This window comes from Otolemur garnettii, unplaced genomic scaffold (assembly GCF_000181295.1).
Source record: "Otolemur garnettii isolate 467f Iridium unplaced genomic scaffold, OtoGar3 scaffold00011, whole genome shotgun sequence".
Taxonomy (NCBI): domain Eukaryota; kingdom Metazoa; phylum Chordata; class Mammalia; order Primates; family Galagidae; genus Otolemur; species Otolemur garnettii.
This window is the reverse complement of record NW_003852406.1, coordinates 34,188,293-34,211,449: the sequence shown is the minus strand read 5'-3', so window position 1 is coordinate 34,211,449 and position 23,157 is coordinate 34,188,293. Positions and strand designations below refer to the sequence as shown.

The window sequence follows — 23,157 nt, the reverse complement described above, 5'->3', positions numbered from 1 at the left end:
GGTGTGTGAGAAATCAAGACAGGAAGAGAGAATGTCGACACCCTCCCCTGGGTCATAGGAAACACATTTCAGTAGCCTTAGGGAAAGACTTTGAAGTTTGGACTTGGGGGATAAATACTGTTCCTCAGATGATTTCTGAATCCTCTAATCAAAGTAAATAATAGGCCTGGTATGGTGGCTCAAACCTATAATCCTAGCTCTCTATAAGGCCAAGAAGGGTGGATTGCCTAAGCTCAGGAGTTTGAGACCAGCTTAAGCAAGATCAAGACCCCTGACTCTATAAAAAAAAAAAAAAAAGTAAGCTAGTGTGGTGGTGGGCACCTGTAGTCCCAGCTACTTGGGAGGCTGAGGCAAAAGGGTCACTTGGGCCCAAGAGTTTGAGGTTGCAGTGAGCCAAGACACCATGGCACTGACTGAGGGTAACAGAATGAAACTCTGTCTCTAAAAAATAGTAAATAAATAACTCCTCAAATCAAATTGCTTGGGGAACTGAGTATGCCAATCTGTTAACATCAGAGAATAGAAAAATACTTTAATAGCTATTCAAGAGAACTCTGTAAATGGTAAACCTCTTAGCCCTATATGTGAAGACAATTCTGGATGTGATATCCTGGGTGAATAGTCCTTCATATCCAGAAAGTATAGATAACATACTGCCAAAAAGAACAAAAGGGTATGCAGTTAACTTAAAAGAGGAGCATTCCTGAAAAAATGTACTATGCCGCGCAGATGCACTCTCAGCTGAGAAAGATACATTCATTATTCTGGCAGCTTTGGGGTATTTTCTCTGACACTGAACCCTTGAACTCTTGTTACTAGTGATGACTCCCTCTGTGGTTTGCCTGCTCTGTGTCCAATTGGCCTCTTACCTTACGAATTGGCAACATCATTTCTTCTTGATTCCCAGGAGGTAACTAATGGTACTTAAACTTACATTTGTCATATGTGGGGAAAAAAGGTGCTGAATAGTGTGTGAGTGTTGAGTGGCTAGAGGAAACGAATGAGCAAAAACATACAGGTATGATAAATATTTATATGAAGATGCAGCATTTTAGAGCCATCTGAATAGGCCAAGGATTTTATGGCACGGAATATTTCATGGGCCTTCAAGAATGAAGGAAATTTGTTTTTAAAAACTGACTATTTTAAAGACCCCCCAGAGGTGCAGCTTTTTGCAACACATGTTTCACAGCCCCTCCAGATCTGAACTTTTCTCCACAACATTTGTCTGCCAAGACGATTTCAGCATTGTGGAAAGACAACATTGAATATTTCAAGGCTGTAAGTCTTGGGGGAAATAATCTGTCTTTAAGGTTAGATAAATAAGTTTAAACTATTTCTGGCTTTTTATAGCTATTTCAGCAGAGCAAACATTTGTTGTTCTGAACGATGGTAAAGTGCTGTGCTATGAAGAAGCCTGTCAGAATTTCCTCTGGCCTCTTGAGTTCTTTGAAAATGGTGGTGGTGGGGCTTCTGAGTGCTGAGTCCCAGGGGCAACTTCTTCCCTCAGCCCTGGATACCTTTGTCTGTTCTTTTACATTTAAACCCTTGCCACATTTTGTTTTATAAAATTCCTTGTATCTGTGGAATATCATTATTTGTATAAACTCAGTATCATGCCCTTGCCATCCTGAGATTTAGGGTGAAGCGTAAACTCTGGCCCCTGTTATTCCTTCAGAATCTGGACACTCCTGAGCTGTCTGGAGCTGATGTCTGACTTCCTGGGGACTTGCGCTGGCCTGGGCCCTTTGGCCTCCAGCCCCTGTGTTAAGCCGTGTGGTCTTTGCTCTGCTAACCATCATCTGGGAGCAAACCTCAGCCCCCTGCCTGCTGTCTGCTGCTGAAAAGAGATCTGTTAGTCCCAGGCCTTCAGCAAACTTAGTTAGCAAAGCTGAAGTTTGGGGACTGTGGCAAAGGCATCCGGTTACCCAGCTCACCATGCCCCCTGTCCTCTGCCCCTCACCCCTGATCTCTTGGATCACCAAGGAACCCCAAATTCCTCTGTCCCTATTATGCAGCTCATGCCTACAGCGCACGTGTCCAAATCTTCTGGAGCACAGAACAAAACTGCTTCTCCGACCCTGGGACTGTTCTCTTCATTTCACCTCAACAAGACTCCTGTGTGCAAGACGCTGCTCTGGGGCTTCCAAGGTCTGTGCCGAGTCCGAGGCCCTCAGAGTGCATCTTATGAGGTTGCTGAAGCAAGAGGCAGACTCCTGAGAGGATTCTCACTCTCCCTTACTCTCCCAAAAGCTGAAAAGGTGGGAGAAGCTGATGTCCAGCCTTCCAGAAAAGCTATGATCCCAGCACCGAGAACAGTGCTGACACACTTTAGGCACCTGGGAAATATTTGTTGGGTAGATAAATTCTCGATGACATAGAGGCACAGGGGCATCTGAGTAGCATCTGTGCTGCCCTACGCCTGTGGTACCTAATGATATAAACAGAGGCACAAGGGACTTGAACCAACCAGGACTAATAGAGTATCAGAGTAATGTGTAACCAAAATGGGCTCACTAAATAAAAACCTACTTGGGGGGGAGATTTTAGTTTTAGTTTTTGTTTGTTTGTTAAAATTCTGTTGAACAACAAGTTCTGCTGAGGTGAACACCAGACTTATCTGGACTATGGGGTGCACCACAGCCCTCACCATTTCAGCTCTGCATTTCAGAACTCCTGAGTGGGCAGTGTCTGCAGAAGCTCCTGATGTGGGAGCCATTGCCCCTGTGGGGTTTTCTGAGGCTCAGACTTCTGGTTAGCTGAGTTTCAGAAGGACTTGGAGGTCTGTCCTGAGCTCAGGGAAGCCAGCAGAGCAGGGCAGTCCTGCGGGAATGGAGGTGGCACCACATGGATGCACTCAGATGACCCCCTTGAGGTGTCACTTTGAGACATCACGGTACTTCCGCAGCCAGGCCTGTAAAGGCAGAAGAAGACATTTCCTGAAGACTTGGGGATAGATGAGCCACATGACAGGCAGTTCCTTCTCTAGAGCCACGAATACTTGCAATCTGACAGGCCTCTACTGAGCACACCTGCACCACTGCACGTCCCGCCGTGACAGCAGGCAACCCCCAGAAGTCACAGTGCAGTCCGGGCCATGACATGGCTGGAGATGCACCAGTGTCAGCATGAATGATGCAGAGCAGGGGCCGGAGGAACAAGCACCCAGAGCAGGGCACAAGGTCTGTGAGGGCTTCCCTTGGACAGGGACAGGGACACGAGGAGGAACGTGTCAAGCTGAGATGGCCAGAGCACTGCCAGGGGAGGAGAGGGTCAGCTGCAGGAGTACCGCCAGGGGAGAAGAGGGCCGATGGCTAGCATGCTGATGGGAAGTGAATTAATTGACTGCATGTGAGATGGTGGCGGGAGGGTCAGGATGTATGGGTCAGGGTGAGGCTGGGGCCACAGGTGAGAGCCATGTGCTGTAGAGCCAAGCATGTCCAGCCTCCAGCTTCTGTGACAGCAGGAACCCAGTGGGTTTCTAAGCACATCGTTCCCGCTGACCTTGCATGAGAGAGAGTTAGGATGTAGGGAAGCAGCTGAGAGGTTCTTTCAGTAAAGCAAGAACTGTGATTTGAAGCTACAGCAGTGACCATGAAAATGGGGAAGAAGAGACCAATCCAAGAGAGTTCTTAGGAAAAAAATGTTTGAAGGTTCATGGAAAATTAGACAAGGAGGATGGAAGGACGGCAAGAGGCAGCAGTGGCTGTGCGGCTGGGATGAGTGGAGCGGCTGGGGAGCTCTGGCTGAGAGATGGGGCCGCTGAGTGTGAGGAGCTGTCCAGGGAGAGGCCTGAACTGGATAGGTAGATATGGGAGTTTTCAGCATAGGAACTGTCCTTACATTCCTCACAGCAGATGAAAGTGCTCCGGGGTGGTGAGTACAGGGAGAAGAGGAATTTGTCCTCCATTCTGGTGTGGTCTCATTCTCTTCATTTTAAGTTTCCTATTTCTGACATTTTCTTTTGGAATGTAATTGTGTCAGTTTGTTTTCAGATGTTCATGCCAGTATGGCCATTTGGCCGTCTGGGTTGTTTTCATACCTAAGTTTTTAGTCTAGACTCCCATGATCACAAGGGACAGAGAACCATCTTGAATTGGCTTAAGAGAAATGGAGAAAATCTTGGCTTGTTAAACTTAAAAGTCCTAGGGTAAAGCTAACTTTGGGCATATCTGGATCTAGGAACTTAATTTTATCAAGAATCTGTCTCTCAACCTGAAGTGGTGGACACTGATAGTCCCAGCTACTTAGAGCTCTGAGGCTGGGGGGTCAGCTGAAGTCAGGAGTTTGAGGCTATGGTGAATAGTCACTGCACTCCATCCTGGGCAATACAGCAGGACCCCAACCATTAAAAAAAAAAAGAAAGAAAAGACCTCTCTCTGGCTGGGTTTTTTTTTTTTTTTTGTATTTTGAGCTAGTTGGTGGGGCCAGGGTGCGTAGGCCTGACCATCAGCCTTTTATTCCACATGAGATGGCAGCCATCAGAGGATTCTAAGCAGAGGAATGTCATGACCTGAGCTGCACTATAGGAGAAGCATTCTGCCTACTGTGTTGAATATTAACTGTGAGAAATCACAGAGTGGAAGGAAGGCAAGGGTGGAAGCAAGGAGATCAGTTAGGAAGTCACAGTGAACAAAGCCACCTCCAGATGTGTCTCATTCCTCAAGTTCCATTTAAAAGCAAAATGCCTTTAGAGTAGTTTATATTCACTGTTCTCAATTTCATCTCCCCTCATTCCTCTGAATCCACTCTAACCTTGCTTTGTCCACACCATTCCACTCTCATAGGTGTTTTCAAGGTTACCTACAGGCTGACCGTGTGAGTCTGCATTGCTGAATTCAGTGGTCAATTCTCAGACCTTATCTTACCTGTTCATTTGACTGTGATGGCTTTGGACAACTGCTCATGCCCTCCTTCTCAGCTTCTAGGAGATCAGTCTCTCTCAATTTTCCTCCTACCATGTCATCTGTTCCTTGTCAGTCTCCTTTGTCCCACCTGTCATCCCCAATTTCTAAGTTGAATCCCTCAGGACTTAGTCCTCAGACATTTTCTCTTCTCTCCTATACTCACTTCCTAATGAGCTCACCCATGCTCAAGGATTCAAATACCTTATCTGTATGCTGGAAATGCCTCAATTTGTATTTCCAGCCCAGACCTTTTCCTTAAGCTCTAGATCAGTGGTTCTCAACCTTCCTAATGCCTCAACCCTTTAATACAGTTCCTGTGGGTCGCAACCCACAGGTTGAGAACCGCTTCTCTAGATTAATACATACAAGTGCCTACTTGGCAACCGCCCTGGCTATCTAGTAGCTGTTTCACACCTAACATGTCCAAACTTCACTCCTGAGTCTTGGCCCCAAAGTGGCTCCTCTCGTGGTGCCCCTTGTCTCCGAGGATAGCAGTGCCATTATTTAATTGGCTTGAGTCAAAAGTCTTAGAGTCGTTTTTTACTTCCTTTTCTTTCTCACTCCACTCCCCCGCCCAGTCAGATTCCATCTGCTCCAGCTTCAGACCATCCCCAGAATCTGACCATGCTTATCATCTCCAGTGCTGCCACACCAGCCAAGCCTCCATCATGCCTGGGCTGGATTATGATAACTGCCTCCTCTCCGGTCCCGCTACCTCTGTCCCCACTCCCTACAGTCAACACAGCAGTAAAAGCAATCCTGTAAAGACAGACATCAGATCATGTCATTCTTCATAATCTTCAAAACAAAAACCAAAGCCTGACAATGACCTTAATGGCTCTCCTGGACCCGAGCCTCACCTCCTTACCTGCTGCCTACTGCTTCTCTGACCCTATCTCCTAACGCAATCTCCCTGGCTCATGTCACTGCAGCTACACACTCCTTACATTCCTCTAAAACAGGGGGAATGAGTTCATCCTGACAAGGCCCACTTCTCAGAATAATATTTGCAAAGACATAAAATACATGGTGTTATAAAAAAAACCAATTATAATCAAAATACAGATATCAAAATATTAATAAGCTGAATGTGTGATCTAATAGCATATTAGAACTTTGTTGTTAATGCATCAGATTCAAAACCTAGCATTGGGGCTCAGCGCCTATAGCACAGTGGTTACGGCACTAGTCACATGCACCAAGGGTGGTGGGTTCAAACTTAGCCCAGGCCAGTTAAACAACAATGACAACTGCAATAAAAAATATAGCTGGGCGTTGTGGCAGGGACCTGTAGTCTCAGCTACTTGGGAGGCTGAGACATGAGAATCGCTTAATCCCAAGAGTTGGAGGTTGCTGTGAGCTATAACTCCATGGCATTCTAATGAGGGCAACATAATGAGACTCTGTCAAAAACAAACAAAAAAAACCCCCTAGCATTGGGTCCAATAATTACCGTCATTTTGGAGTGGTGGTGGTATAAAAGATATTTTGACATCTGTTCATATTTGTAATATGATTGAAAATACTGTGATTTCTACTGGTACAAAGTCAAAGGTACTGCTACCTTGGTTTGTTGCTTACATTCATAATTGATAGTAATGCTAAATTGCAGTTAGAGTTAATAAAAAGAGCACAGACCCATGGACCCCAATCTATGGACCCACATGTGGCTCATAATCCCCAAGTTAAGAAAAAACCTGTCTCAGGGCCAAGGCACATGCTCTTCCCTCTGCCTGGAATGGTCTCCTCTGAGACCTCTACACAGCTTGTTGAGCCTGGCTGAAGGCCTGTAGTAAACCTCTTTCAACTGAGGTTGAAGTATGATTGACACTATTGCTTACAAGGGGCTTACCATGGAGGATATAGTGAATGTGTCAATGTGTCTGAAAGGTTTAGGGTCCCTCACTGAACCATAAGGGGTTTTATGACTTGTGAAAAACCTCACTAATTCACACTAACTGTGAGAGGTAGTGAATAAAGATCTCTGAATTACAAAATGTTTTCAAACCTATGAATTGCTTTAAAAAGTAGTCAGTTACTTAGCTGGGGTCTTAAAGGAAACTCCTTTAATTAATAAATAACAATTTAAGTTCATATATCAATTGTGTATATTTTATGGATTCCAGTGAAGGATTTCAAGGGATTTATGAAACAATTTGTACTTTTCCCCTCAAATATTTAAGGAGATATTTTTCTTACTTGTTACAATAGCCCTTCTCTAAATTACTATAGATTCCAAAATAATAGCACCTGAATTTATGAGGATTTATCACACAGTCAGCATTTTATTATCTTTCCTATTTGGAAGAAAGCATTGCTGTGAATAACCAAAAAAGCCACGCTGATGTATCTTTGGGATGGCACGTGGTTTTCCTCTAGCAAATGTATCTCTAGTTCACTCATTTATGGATTCAGCAAATGTTCACATGTCAAATCTTTGTCTACACTCACGATCTACTGGGGAGATCTGAAATTAATACAGTAATAATGCTATCAAAGAGTTCTGGTCTTAGAGAGTACATAATAAAAATGAGTTGAGTAACTACAGATATAAAAGAATGAATGAATGAATTTATCTCGCATATGTTTTAGAGCTGAAAGGAATCCCAAGAGATAATTTAACATGAAGTTCCTTGCCTCATATGATAAAATCCTCATCAATTCAGATACTCTTTATTCCTCTAAAAAGGGAATAGAGTATATTTGCCTCCAGCTTCTTCAGAACATTGAATTCCACATGACATTAGAGGGCGTGAGCAAAGGGTAGAAGAACGGAGTGACAGCGCTCCTCTGCCCCATTAGGCTGTGCTTCTTGGTGAAGAGAAGAGAAAAACTTCAAGGATTCACGATCTATTTTATTCACTGACCTGCCTTTGTGGAAAAAATACTCCAAGGTGCTTGCTCCACTGTCAACCAAGAAATGAATCTTAACAAAGACCTCAATTGTGGAGATCTTGCCATAGAAAAGAAATGGTGAGAAATAATTGAATAACTTAAAGGTATAACTTAGTTTAAATTTTCTTTAAAATGATTTAAAAGTAGATTGAAAATCTCAAAAAAAAACTTTAAAACAAGATACATAATGAAAAACAATAATGTAAAATGACCTGAATTTTGAATTCCATCCTCTATCAGGAAAAATAAAACAGATGAGAGATGATAAAAGAAGCTGCTTCTCATTTTTCCATTGTAAGAATATTAGGAAATTAAGGAATGCTAGTTATTCTTTTCTTTATTTTTTTACCTTTGGGATACACTTTTATTCCTAATATTAATAATAATCAGAGAAATATTTGGAGTTTTTTAATTAACTTTTTAAAATTCAGAGATAGGTAATACATTCCATCAATAAACAAGGCACATTGCCGTGAAAAGCCCTGCTGTTGCCCTGCGTCCACTGCCGTGCTTTCCACCCTCTCTGGCCATCCCTGCACCTCCCTGCTTGTATCACCCCATCTCTCCAGTCTACAGAAGGTGCTGCTTATATGTTTCAGTGGCATCTAGTGTTCACCTTTATCATGAACCTTTATCTCCTTGTATTACAATCCATCTTTTCCCTTCATAGCCCCAATCTAGGTTAAAACCCTTGAGTAACTTAGTTCACTGCTATGCCCTTAGCATCAGCACAGACTCTTCCACATAGCAGGTGCTCCGGAAACATTTTTGAATGAATGAAATAATGGCAATGGTGGTATACATTTCAAAACACAACATAGGTAGTTAAAGCTATACTCAGAAGAAAATTAATAGCTTAAAATATTTTACTTTAAAATAAACAAATTATTCAACTCAAAGATGGAGAGATTTTCTTATAAGCTAGAAACCAAAGGAAAACATCATGCTTAAAGGGAAAACATTAGTAATATTCCCAGTAAAGTTGGAAATGAGACAAATACGCCTTTCATCTTAGACCTTCAGGGCTGCCATCATAAAAATACCATAGATTGGTGGTCTGGAAAGCAACAAAAACTTATTTCTCACAGTTCTAGAGGCTGGGACATCCAAGGTCAAGGCACCACAGATTCAGTGACCAGTCAGACCACCTTCCTGGCTGGTGGACGATGACCTGAGTCCTCACATGCTGGAAGGACCCAGAAGATGTCTGTGGTTTCTTTAAGAAGGTCACTAATCCCATTTATGAGGGCTCTGCCTAACCACCTCCCAGAGGTCTCTCCTTCAAATAACATCGAACTAGCTTTGAACATCTAAAATTTGGGGAAACACAAATATTCAGTCTGTAGCACCTACTATAGCTGTTATCATTCAGCATTGTTCTGGAGATACTAATATGATCAGATAAGAAAAAAGAAATCAGAATTATGTATACTGGAGAGGAAGAGATAAAATTGGCATTATGTACAAATGATATAATTACTTACTTTTAAAAAAGAAAAGCAATTGAAAACTATTCAAAATAATAAAGTTTAGCAAGTTACAAGGTGAGTATGCAAATGCTTATATCTTTACCAAGTGTTAGCAATACACTACTACAAAATTTATTTTTAAAACTCTTGCTTATTACGACAACAAAAAAAATGAGTTGCTTAGAAATAAATGTATTAAGAAATGTATAAGATCTACCTATGTGTTGTTAAGACAGGCTCTGGACCAAACCGCATCAGTGTCAATCTAAGCCCCAGTATTTAATAGCTGGATAGCTGGGACTTAGGAAATCTTAACCTGTATGTATGTATTTGTAGAAGAAAAGACTAAACAGGTATATGCACATGTGACTAGTATCCCTCTGGCTATTTAGGGCCAGCCTAGTTGACATAACAAAATTTAAACTGAATCTCTCACTGTATTAGTTTTTTATTGCTATTATAACAAATTTCCACAAACTTAGAGGATTAAAATAACATCCCTTTATTATCTCACAGTTTGTAGCTCAGTGTCAGGACAGTGGGGCTGAGCTGAGTGTTCTACTTAAGAGTATGAAAGGCTGAGATCAAGGTGTGAGTGGGCTGTGCGCAGTTTTGGGAGACCCTCGGGATACATCTGCTCCCAGCCTCCTTAGGTTTTTGGCTGAATTCAGCCCCCGTCATTGGAGGACAGAAGTTCCCACTTCCTTGATAGTGGTCAGCTAGACACCACCTGCATTCCCTGGCTCCTGGCTCCTTTTATCTTCAGAATTAGCAATGGTAGATCATGTCCCTCTCATATCTCTCCTATATTCTCTCCTATCTTATGTCTCTTATTTTCTCTTTCTCCACTATTTCTCTGACCATTTCTTCTGCCCTCCTCTTCTGATTTTTTTTTTTTTTTTTTTTTTTTGAGACAGAGCCTCAAGCTGTCCCCCTGGGTAGAGTGCCGTGGCATTACAGCTCACAGCAACCTCCAACTCCTGGGCTCAAGCGAGTCTCCTGCCTCTGCCTCCCAAGTAGCTGGGACCACAGGCGCCCGCCACAACGCCCGGCTATTTTTTGGTTGCAGCCGTCATTGTTGTTTGGCGGGTCCGGGCTGGGGATTCGAACCCACCACCCTAGGTGTACGTGGCTGGCGCCTTAGCCGGTTGAGCTATAGGCGCCGAGCCCTCTTCTGATTTTAAGAACACACAAGATTCCATTGGGCCCACCCAGAGAGTCTCCTCATTTTAATGTCAGCTGATAAGTAACCTTAATTACATCTGCAATAATCCCTTTCCCATAGATTGAGTAACCAAAGGGCAAGAAGCTTAGGGAGGCATCATTAGAATTCTGCTTACTATACTCAGATCAAATAAAGCCACAAAATTAAGGACAAAAAGCCCCAAGGGCAACCATCTCAGACTCAGGTTCTAAAAACCTCAAAGATTACATCTGAACATGATGGAGTTCCTATTCTTAGTTCAGATTTCTTTCACAGATGAGACAGTTGAAACCCAAATTCCTTATTCAAGACTGGTGGACTAATAAATATTAAGAATGAGAACAAAGCCTTCTCCCCACCCCAAGACAGTGATTTTTTCTTACTATGTAGTTCCTCTCCCTCTTAGAGTAGGAGTTGAATTTTCTTCTTACCTCGAGTTTTCAGGCAGTACTTCTGGGCCAACATCAGGCTTTGGCTCCTACAAGTAAATTTAAGCATTTCTAGGTAGACTGTTTTCTCTAAAGCCACACAGTAATGGCCCTAAGAGACTTGAGTAACCAGCTTGGTGTAGTGGACAGAAAAACTTGACCTGAAGTTAGAGGCTTACCAGCTTCCTCAGCTGCAAGACAGAGAGAATGGTGACTGCCTCACAGGGAGGAGGAATAGCTGTGAGAGTGGAAGTGTCACCATGTTGTTGCATGCACTCTGCCTACTTCAAGGTGTTTCACATGACAGGATAATAGTAGTGACTTTTGTCAGAAAGCCATGCAGTGTCTTCCATATTCTCTCCAGCCAGAGGACTGCAGGATGAGAAAGAATCCCCAAAACCAGTCACTTGAGGCATTATCTGAAGCTGCCTCAACTCTTAAGAAGAAAATGAGAGTCCCTTGAGTCTCAAATTGCACAGCCCAGCAAGATGCTAAGATTTCCAAGATCTGGGGAAAGAAGGTCTTCCTATTCTTTGTGCTCACCTCTGTGCCCAGGCCCTTGCAATGATGCTTACAGCCTGTGCACCTCACTGCATTGATCCAGACCTGAAACCCAGCACTTCCCTGTTCCCTGAAATTGTCCGTTTTATAAAAAAACTTTATATCACCTTTACTGGATCATCAAAATTATCCTCTCTTACAAAAGCATCAATGAGCAAAATCTGTTTCCCTAAAGACTGTATACAAGTCTGACAATTAAGTTCACAAACTCATCCTAGAAAAAGTGCTACACCCCATTGCTGAATATCACTATAGTAATATTTGAAGTACTCCCCTTGGGAAGCTATGCACTCATGCCAGCCCCCAGTCCACTCGTCGAACAATTTTGGGACCCTTGTTCTGGAATGGCCATCAGAGCTGTCATATTACCCTTAATGTCCTGAATGTCATCAAAATGTCTTCTTTTCAATATATATTTTATCTTTAGGTAAAGAAAAAAGTCGTTGGGGGCCGGGTCAGGTGATTAAGGATAGTGTTCTAATACAGTTATTTTTTTACTGACTAAAAACTCCCTCATAGACAGTGTCATGTGAGCTAGTGCATTGTCATGATGCAAGAGCCATAAGTTGTTAGCTAAGATTTTCAGTTAAGATTCTCCAAACTGTTTCTCTATTGGTGTTTACTTGGTCTGCTATGCTTCTCACAGTCAGCTGACAATTTTAATGTGGAATTCAATTGATTTTTACAATGATTTCTTCAGTTCTGCTCATTACTGGCCACCCTGACCTCTTTTCATCAGTGATGCTTTTTTCCCCTCAGAAAAACATTTAATGTATTTGTACACTGCCATTTTCTTCATGGCATTATCCCCATAAACCTGGACTAACACATCACTGATTTTACTTCCACTCTTGCCAAATTTAACAAGAAATTTATGAATGTTCATTGCTCTAATTCAAGCTCTGACATTCTCAAAATAGCACACAAAGGCTCGGCACCTGTGGCTCAAGCGGCTAAGGCGCCAGCCACATACACCTAAGGTGGCAGGTTCGAATCCCCAGCCCAGGCCCGCCAAACAACAATGATGGCTGCAACCAAAAAAATGGCCAGGCGTTGTGGCGGGCACCTGTAGTCCCTACTTGGGAGGCGGAGGCAGGAGACTTGCATGAGCCCAGGAGTTGGAGGTTGCTGTGAGCTGTGATGCCACGGCACTCTGCCCAGGGGGACAGCTTGAGGCTCTGTCTCAAAAAAAAAAAAAATAGCACACAAAAACGTACAACAACAATAAAGAATGCCACTCAGCAAGATACCACCACACATTGCCATGTACATAGCTGTGGGACACTGATATCACTGATATACCAAGGTTATGTAATCTTACTGAGTTGTTTGTACAGTGCTGCCAATGCAAGTGCATAGTGGCAAGTTTGCAAACTTAGTTGACAAGCATCATATTCCTATGAAAGGAGGAATGTTTCACTGCATATGCACGTCAAACAGCTTAAAGATCTATATTAGGTATTTTTATTGTTGGAAGTCTTCCTCATAAGACTTCTCATAAGTGGGAATTTCTCTCTCTGACTCTGCCTTCACTCCCCCTAGGTCAGTGGTTCTCAACCTTCCTAACGCCTCCTAATGCCGTGACCTGTTAATATGGTTCCTGTTGTGAACCCCCAACCATAAAATTATTTTTGTTGCTACTTCATAACTGTAATTTTGCTACTGTTAGGAATCATAATGTAAATATCTGATATGTAGGATGTATTTTCATTGTTACAAAGGGGTCATGACCCATAGGTTGAGAACCGCTGCCCTAGCTCTACCCACTCCTTCCTCCCAACCCTTCACCTTGTCCAACTTCAAGATGCCTCCCTCCCCAGTACAGTGCAGCCCCCCTATCCTCAGCCCTTCTGGTACCTTAGCTTATAGATGCAAATCAGTCAGGTACTCAGTAGACCAAAGCACTTTGCTTTGACAAGATCTCCCTTCCCACTGTAGAGGAACTACTGAAAGAGAAATTGCCATTTTTTAAATTTTGTACAATTAAATGATTTGCTGGTTTGTGGTCAAAACACTAAATGGTATTTGTAACATGATTCTGTGGCCCTGTTGTTAAAGGAATTGCCTTTGTCATATTTTTTTGTTGTTGTTCCCAAGGTGCCCCTCAGCCTAATATAACTTGGTTGAAGAAAGGAGGATCTCTGAGTGACAGTGTTTCCTTGCTTTTCAATGGATCCCTGTTGTTGCAGAATGTTTCCCTTGAAAATGAAGGCACCTACATCTGCACAGCCACCAATGCTCTTGGAAAGGCAGTGGCAGCATCTGTGCTCCACTTGCTGGGTGAGTGTCAGATTCTTATTGTTCATTAAGTACCCCTATAGTGTGTACAAAGTAGGGCTTGGTTTTGTTGATTCTGGGGTCAAGGCATGAATAAGATAGACATTAGATGGTTTGAACCATAACTACCCTTTCCTCTTTAAAAAGAAGCACTAAATTCTATCAGCCTGTCTTAACCAGTTCTTCTCTCAGAAGCTGTGACATTTTTAATGCTACTCCTCTGCATAAGAACTTATACTATTAAACTTTTCTGGCCCAAACTAAGACCCTTCATGTTCTTCCTCTATATTTGCTCTTCCTCTGAGCCCTATTCTTAGCTAGCACTGAGGTATGTTCTAGCCAGAATAGTTACACACATCATGCTCCTCCCTCCTTGCTCTCCTAGAAAGGAATGTCCTTCACTGTTTTCCCTGCATGGCCCAAATTGCCATTATCCTGTGGAACCAGCTGAGTCCCTCCTCTTTGTGTGCATCCTTCTCAAATCTTGTCGACCCTCTCCTTTCTTTGCTCTCACTACTTGGTGCCTGATTGAGTCCTCCTGTGCATTGCTCTGAAATGCTTTCTTCTTTTATTTCTGTTTCCTCAGTAAAGTTGGAGGTCCCTCAATGGTAGGGACCATGTCTTAAGAAGAGAATAGAGTGTGAGGTACACAGAAGGAACCCCAAGAATACCAGCTTATCACTCTTAAAATACTGTTGTGCAGTTGGGTCAGTATTGCAATTTGGAGAAGGTCATTGCAAGGTGCCCCCAGCACAGGATGAGAAGCTAACTTCTGTCTACTGTGGTTAATATCTTGTCAAGCTCTTGCCACTAAAGTAAGCTTCAAGTTACTGGGGTTTTCAGACTCAATAAGTTTTCCACTAGAGTTTACAAAAGTTTGAGAGTTAGTCACAGAAATCAGTCAGAGATCTTTTTTTATTCCCCTCTGTATCCCCAGCACCTAACACAAGTACATTAAATACATGTCTTATGAATGAATGAAATTGAATCACCAGCAAAACTAATAGAATCTGTGGTGAACCAAGAGGAGAGGAGAGGATGTGAATGAGTGTCCTTTGTGGCTTTCCTTGTTGGTAGTTAAAGGGGCCTAGAGATGTAGTGATGGGCAGTGCTGTGTAGGGCTGGGTTAGCTGCCATACACCACCACTGATTGTAGTGATATTTACAGCAGTACCATGTTGTGAACAGTAATTTTTAATCTTACTGCATTTATGAAGAACCTTGAGGCTCACAGGGCATGTGGACTCATGCTCAGGCATGTGCTCTGCTCTCCCAGGGCCCTTCACACGGCCTGTCGGGGGTTCTCAGTACTGATCAGAGAGGCAGTGACAAGCTCCAAGTGACGCTTCCCTAAGCACAGCAGTGATCTTCTGAAATCTCGGAACAGAAGAGTTTCAGTAGATGGGCAGGGCTAATCCTGATAGATTCTTCAGGGACTTCTCCCTGATCTCTGAAGAGTCCCAGCCTGCTCCTTGCTTCTGTCCATCTCCACTGATGGCTCTGCCTGGCTGTCTCATCCCTGCCCTGCACAGCGTTTCTTTTAGGAATCCCCTCAAGCCTAGAAGCTCATGACTTTGGTAACTTGGCTGAGGGACCAGGTCACAGCATTCCTAATTTGACTGAGAAAAATTCGCAACATGGAATTCTTATGCTGAAGCTTCACAACCCTCCTCTTATGCTGAAGCTCCACAACCTTCCTAAAACCCTGCACTCCTTACCCTGTGAGGTCCCCTGGGGAACATTCTCCCAAAGCCCCTCTAGCCAGCCAGTCTGTTTCCTCCAGCCCCATCTGGAATTCCGGTGCCACATATTAGCCGAGTGAATGTCTCTAGCTGAACTCCTATCCCCCCACATGGTATGCTCACTCCACTCCCAGACCCACGTGAGCCTCAGCATCCAGGGGCACGGATGTTATTACAAAGCACTGATTTCCTAGTAGCTGTCTATAAGAACACCCACGCTGAAACAAGAATTAGATCATTTCTAACTGGTAAAAAGTATTACTTTTTTGTGTCCTCTCAGAACGAAGATGGCCAGAGAGTAAAACTGCATTTCCCAAGGGACATAAACAGTCTGTTCTCAAGGCATCCAATAGTGGAACCAACAGCAATGGCCCAACAGGAGAACCCCTGCTTCAAGGTCTGGGATTTTGACTTCTTTGGGATTTGCTGTTTGTGAGGCATGTGGAAGGATAAGGAATTAGCTAAAAGACCCCACATGTTTTTCACTTGGCAATGTGGAAAATCATTCCTAGGCATTTGGCCAACCTTTTTCTTATCCCTCAGTCTTTGGTGGTTCAATTTATTCTTTCCACATTGAAGGAATTTTGTAGAAAAATCCACTCCTGCGGCAGCCTATATAGTTCATATCCCAAATATGGATCATTATTTATAATAATGTAGATATTGATTTTCCAGTTTCAAAACTACTGCCAAATTGGTGAATATCAATAGAAGGAATGTTTGCTAAGAGCACTGGGATTGAGTCTTTCATTGTTCTCTTTTCACAAAAATGATTTTTCCATACATACCAACTTTGTTATATGTCATTGCTTAATCAAGAGAACCTAATCTAAGTATTACAAGCAAAAGTCTTCAGAAGGCTAAGGTGGCAAGATAGAATTTAAAAAGTCAAAATGCTAGAATCATAGGAAATCATCACTGATGCTCTTAGCTCTTTGTAGTTCAAAAGTGGGTAAATCACAGAAGAACACAAACTACTATTAAACCTGATGTTTTATCCATTACACAGAATAATAATGGCTGCGTCATTTCTACCCTTTAAATCTTGCCTCTCCTTTGCATGATATATTATGCAGAATATAACACACAGGTGGAGAATCTGGAAAATGAGCTTCTAGGCTTCTACCTCCTGAGATGCAAGCGAGAACACAGAAGCAGAAGACAATGTTGAACTGCCAATCAGTGATCCCTCACACGTTATTCCTAACACAATATCTTGGGGGTATTTACGTGTTATACTTTCCTCCTCTTTTAGACATACTCCTCCTATTATTCCATGCATAATTATCCATTCATTGGACATTCAACAAATATTTGCACAGTGCTTAGCTCTTCTGAGGACCAGAGATGCAGGGATGACCTAGTCTTTGAGAAGCACTCATCTGAAGAGGGAGGCAGCTGTGTGTAAACAGATGCTCTGAAGCAGTGTGACAAGTGCCCGCAGAGAAAGAGGACCAAAATTGGATTGGATGGTAGCACCAAGGAAGAGGCTCTGTGTCGCTCTGGAGAAGTCAACTAAGCTTTCATGTTAGTCATGATGTTTATTCTGAGAAGAGGAAGAAGGACATTGTAGTCAGAAAAGCAAGGCTGTGCAAAGGCACAGACAAGTTCCAAGTGGCATAGAACACCAAGATCAAAAGAATTCCCTCAAATCAATTGATGAAAGAGTTGCATATATGTGAGGCTGACGCTACTGTTGAAGGTAGAGTCTTTGGAATAGTCAAACTCTTGTTTATTTTATTTTATTTTATTTTTGCAGTTTTTGGCTGGGGCTGGGTTTGAACCCTCCACCTCCGGCCTATGGGGTTGGTGCCCTACTCCTTTGAGCCACGGGCACTGCCCCAAACTCTTGGTTTATTAGAACTACCTACATTGTTCAGCCACCTCCTACAGATGCACACATACATGTGTAAAGACATGCTCACACACTGTGAACTGTGCCAACCTTTCAATGGACCTTAGCTTAACATTTCAAAAATACTTATTAATTTGACAAATATTGGCTGAATAACTAATATTTTCCGTTCTCTGTCCTAGTGTTGAACAGGACAGTGTTTATGGACTTGACATTCTGACATTCTATTAGGTGATATTGACAATAGCCAAGTAAATATAAGATAATTATGTAAGCTATTTCTCTGTGGTAAGTACGATGAAATACATAGTCATTGGAGGTAGCCAATTCTATGGCCCACCTCAGCGTACGCCTTCTGAGGAGGTGATGTTTGATCCCAGACCTGGAGGATGAGATGGAACCATTCGTGTAGAAAGGGGAAGAAGGAACCTTTTGGACAAAGGGAATAGTAAGTGCAAAGACCACAAAATGAGAATTAGCTCCACACAGTGGAAGGACAGATAAGGTTCATGGGACAAGTGCAGTGGGTGTGGGGAGAAGAACTTGAGATGAGGTTGGAGAGTTGCTGAGGACCAAATCATTCAGAGATTTGAGGACCAAGGTAAAGGCTCAAGAGTTCATTCCTAAAACAGGGGAGGCCATTGAGGAGTCTTATATGGGAGTGATGTGATACGATCTACTTTTCAAAGGCATTTCTGTCAAAAATACTTAACATACAACAAAAAAATTATCAAATTGGACTCCATCAAAATCTTAAAGATCTGTCCATTAAAGACACCATTAAGAATATGAAATAGATGGGCCATAGCTGGTAGAAATTTTGGCAGAGTATGTTTGATGGAGAGCTTATATCTAAAAAATATAATAACTTATACAAATTCATAGTGAACATCCTACTCCCACACACACTCACACACACACACACACACACACGGGGCAAAAGACTTGAGAAGACACTTCTCAAAAGAAGATATATAGATAGCATCAAGGAAATGAAGTTAAACCTCAATGAGATAGAATCGCACAGCCAGTAGAATAGCTAAGAGCAAGACCACCCATGCAAGTAGGTCCCTCACACCTGGCTTAATGTGTAAAATGGTAAAAAACACTTTGGAAAACTTCTTGACAGTTTCTAATAAAGTTCAGCATATACCTGCCCTTGACCCAGCAATGCCACACACAAGTATTTACCTGGGAAAAAATAAAAAACTTGTTCACAAAATTCTTTGTACAAGAATATTCATAATGGCCCTCAATGGGAGAACAGATAAAAAACTGGGATGTAGGGCGGCACCTGTACCTCAAAGGAGTAGGGCACCGGCCCAATATACTGGAGGTGGCAGGTTTAAACCCAGCCCCGGCCAAAAAGAAAAAAATGTCATACAAGCAAATATTCTTCACCTACAAAAGAGATGACTACTGATATTCACTGTGATGTGAGTGAATCGCAAAAACACTATGCCAGGCAAAAGAAGCCTAATGAAAAAGCATATACAGCTCAGAAGCCAGGAACAGGCAACACTGATGTTTACTGGTAGACATGAAGAAGTGGTTACCTGGGAGGGGTGTAGGGTGATGGAAATATTGCTAACCTCTCCTTGGATCATGGTTATGCAAGTAATTGGGAACACTCATAAAACTCTGCACCTGAGAGGAGCTAAGCATTTTATTGAATATGAATTATGCCTCAGTAAAAACACGTTTTTAAAGAAATGAACATATGTCCTGCCTTGAATTGTCAAGGTGTGTTCATGACATGTGGCACCATAGAAAGAGATGTGGAGTCAGACATACTTGGGTTCCAGTCCAGCTAACAGGTGATGGACACTGGGCACGTTACTTAGCTTCATTCAGCTGCCAACTCTGCAAATAAAAATATCTACTTCACAAGATGACCATAAAGATTAAGTGAAAAATGGATTACAAAGTGTCTGACCCAATACCTGTCATCTGGGAGGTTCTCAGTAAACTTCACTATTTAAAAAAATTATTTTAAAATAAACTGCAACTTGAAGGTCCTTGCTTGCACATAACTAAAGCTATAAGTAAAATATAACTTAAAACATATTTTATGTTTCTGCTTTGCAAATGATGCCATGTACAATTTAAGACAAAAATTCAAAAATCAGAAGGCAAAACTGGAAAACAATAAGTGAAAGAAACCGCTCTGCTGTGTGAGAGGGCCTGTGGACACAGCTGGTAGCTATCAATTACTTGTGATTATTACAGGAAAACCTGGCACCTTCTGTGATCATACACAAATCTGTCATCATCGTGTCCTACCTCATCTTTTACCAAGCGTCAGCAGGGGAAAGAAAGGCTGTTTGGAATAAGCACTAAAATAAAAAAGCTGGGATTCCTGGAGGTGGTCAGCTTCTACTTTTCTAAAGGAAACTCCTATTTTTACCTTCCAGATGTCTCCATGACAAATTATTTAAGCAGTTTCAGGACAAATCTGAAGTTTCAATTAAGAATTAATGGAAAAATAGGAATGGAACTCAATGCATCTTTAAACTTACTGCTTAATCCCTGGCCCTTGTTTCTCCTGCTAAATCATCTTTCATTTCTCGGCCTGATTCACTTTTGAGAACTCAAACCCAGTAGGACACCCCATGTAGAGGCCCACCTCTCATGTCCTCTCGGCTCTGCCTAAAGAATCCTAAGGAGACAGCCTACTCAGAGCGCCTCCTCCCTCTCTCTGGGGTATTTCTAGCAGATCCAGCTGGCCTATGACAGCCCCTTTCCCAGGCTGTGGTCCAAGGACCCCATTCTGGCTGCCATTCCTGCCAGTTTCTACATTAAGTGAATTAAGGAAAGTAAGCTTTAAGGGACCTCCTTGCACTGTGAGACAGCTTTCTCTCCATGTGCTGCTTGAAGACCCAGACAAGCAGCCACCCAGGAAATAGGCCATGGGGATCTCCGGACATGTCCTCTCCAGCCCGTGGTCATTTCTCATTTGTGGCTGTCATGACATTTCATTTTCTTTCTGCAGAACCTGTTTGGGAGCCTGGTAACTGGTCACATTGTTCTGCCACCTGTGGACACTTGGGAGTCCGCATTCAGAGACCCCGCTGTGTGATGGCCAATGGGCAGGAAGTGAGTGAGACCATGTGTGATCACCTCCAGAAGCCACTGGCTGGGTTTCAGCCTTGTAACATCCAGGACTGCCCTGCAAGGTACCATGAAGTCACTCTTGTCTCATCAGTACCAAGTTTTGCTTGTTTTAAAAGACACAGTAATTTGGACATAATGATTCAATAGCTAAAATTTACTCTGTACTGGGCATCCTGCTAAGTGTTTTATATGGATTACTTTCCATCATCTATAAGGGAGATGTTGCTAATCTCCCCTTTTACAGATGGGGAAGCTCCCTAAGCCACCCAGTTACAACGGCAGCCAGAGCTCAGACTGAAGCGGTCTGCTCCTCGCACTCACAGGCTGATAGCTCCTCAACATCTCAGTGAGGCTGATTTCATGGGTTTACCTAGAAGATGATGCGGATGAACAGAATCACCAGTGCCACTAGTTAAAAACACACAGTTCCGGCTCGGCGCCTATAGCTCAACCAGCTAAGGCGCCAGCCACGTACACCTAAGGTGGCGGGTTCGAATCCCCAGCCTGGACCCGCCAAACAACAATGACAGCTACAACCAAAAAATGGCTGGGCGTTGTGGCAGGCGCCTGTAGTCCCAGCTACTTGGGAGGCGGAGGCAGGAGACTCGCTTGAGCCCAGGAGTTGGAGGTTGCTGTGAGCTGTAATGCCACGGCACTCTACCCAGGGGGACAGCTTGAGGCTCTGTCTCAAAAAAAAAAAAAAAAAAAAAAAACACACAGTTCCCTAGACTTGACCCTGAGAGGTAAAACAATAACTTTTCTAAGTACTAAATGATACAGACCTGTAATTTTAAAGATACAGATGTCCAAAATACATCCTGTGATCTCCCATCCCCAGTACTCTCCATCTCTATGACCACAGTTCAGACTCCCTTTTCCTCTGACTTCCATCTGTTCTCATCATTTCCCACTGTCCCTCCTGGAGCCCACGCCATCCTCACCATCATCAATCATCATCTCTCCCAATGCTTGTCTCCATCCCCAGAATAAGGATCTTTGCAAAAGAATTCCTTGTGGTAGTCCGCTGCTTAAAATGCTTGCTTAGGACAAAGGCCAAAATTTCTACACTGGGACTATGTCTATCTTGTATGCCTTTTCATCCTCAGTGTCTAAAATAGTGCCAAGGATGTGGTGGATGCTCAGTAAATATGTACTGACTAAAAAATAAATCAGTAAAGGAATTGAAGTCCCTTCCTTTTGGGGCCTTCCACTGCCTGTCTTCCCATGTTTTGCTTGCCTCTCTCAGACTGAGTTAACTGATCACCATCCAAGCTAGTCATTTTTGTCTCTTATATGTGCTATTCCTTTTCTGACTCAGGGCCTTTGCACACACTGCTCTGTACCTAGAACGCTGTTTCCCCTCTCTTAATTATTCCTCCTCATCTATGTGTACCCAATATATTTTCAGGGAAGCCATCCCTGACCTTAGTCCCCGAGCTGTACGATTTTTATATTTTGTATCATTCGTATTTAATAGCTCTTGTTACAATCTGTCTGTCTTGCTGTCCCACTAGATACAAGTTCTATAAGAGCAAATTCATGGCTGCTTTGCTCAACAATTTATTCCTAGCATTAGAACAGTATCTTCCTCATTATGTATACTCTATAAATATTTGTGAAATCAGTGAATAATTGGATAGCATAGACTTTAGCAGATAATTGACCAAATGGCACCAAAATCCACATTAAAAAAATTTTAAAAGGACATAATGCAAACCTATTAGGCAGCTACTACTATCCACCTCATTTTATGGATGAGAAAATGGAGGAATGCTTAATATTATACATCTCACTGCCCTGTACAAATGCCCACACTAGACCCGACTGCCTATGCCTTGGAGGAGGGTAGGAGGCAGAGTCACACTGCAGAACAGAACAGTTGCCCTGAGGCATGTTCTTGGAAGAGGTATCAATATTGTGTGTATCCTAACTGAACTGTCTGTGGTACCCATTGCAATTCTCAAAAGGAAAATCTCACACTAAGGCTAACTCTCAGAAAGCAGAAAACATATGCAATTAACTAGGGGTAACAAAATGCAAGAAAGCTTGTTTCATGTCAATTCTTGATTTTCACAAAGTAAATAGAATACACATTGGGAAATTTATCAGCAGACTTGTTTCTTAAAAATTCACAAGGCTTTGCACGCTCCTAGAATAAACAGAGTCATTCACTTTCATACCTGGGGGAGACCACAGAGAGCATCTAACCTCAGATTCCCAGATCCCTGTGTCAAGTGTCCTTAACATTTCTATGCCAAAAAAAAACATTTCTATGCCATAGCCCCTTCTGGTAGTCTAGAAAAGCCTATGGATACCTTCTTAGAATAATATTTTTCAATATATAAAATAAAATACATTTGATTACAAAAGAAACTGATCATATTGAAATATAGATATTGAAACATTTTTTATACAAAGTGTCTCAAAGGTCACCCATAAAATCACTATAAATAAGGAAAGTGGGAAATTGTAGCTAAATGTACCTTTAGAAAATATTCATTACAAAATTTTACAAAGAAGTGGCCAACATATAGAGAACATTTTGTATAATTATGTAATGAATATTTTGTAATGGATATAAATGGTATTTTGAGGACCTACCACAATTGTAGTGTGATATGGAAATACCTATGATTTCTACTGATAACAAAATCACAAGTATTACAGATTACTGTAGTTTGGGACCTATGTTTTTATAATTGAAG

General features: G+C 42.4%; 1 protein-coding gene across 1 annotated transcript in view; it reads left to right on the top strand.

The window, feature by feature from the left end:
* Positions 1–23,157, top strand: part of ADAMTSL3 (ADAMTS like 3) — a 391,341-nt gene that overhangs the window by 352,741 nt on the left and 15,443 nt on the right. The window contains exons 24-26 of the mRNA XM_012801847.2: positions 13,562–13,744; positions 15,764–15,880; positions 20,331–20,514. Of these exons, the coding sequence (XP_012657301.1) occupies positions 13,562–13,744; positions 15,764–15,880; positions 20,331–20,514 (484 nt within the window). The remainder of the gene's footprint in view (positions 1–13,561; positions 13,745–15,763; positions 15,881–20,330; positions 20,515–23,157) is intronic.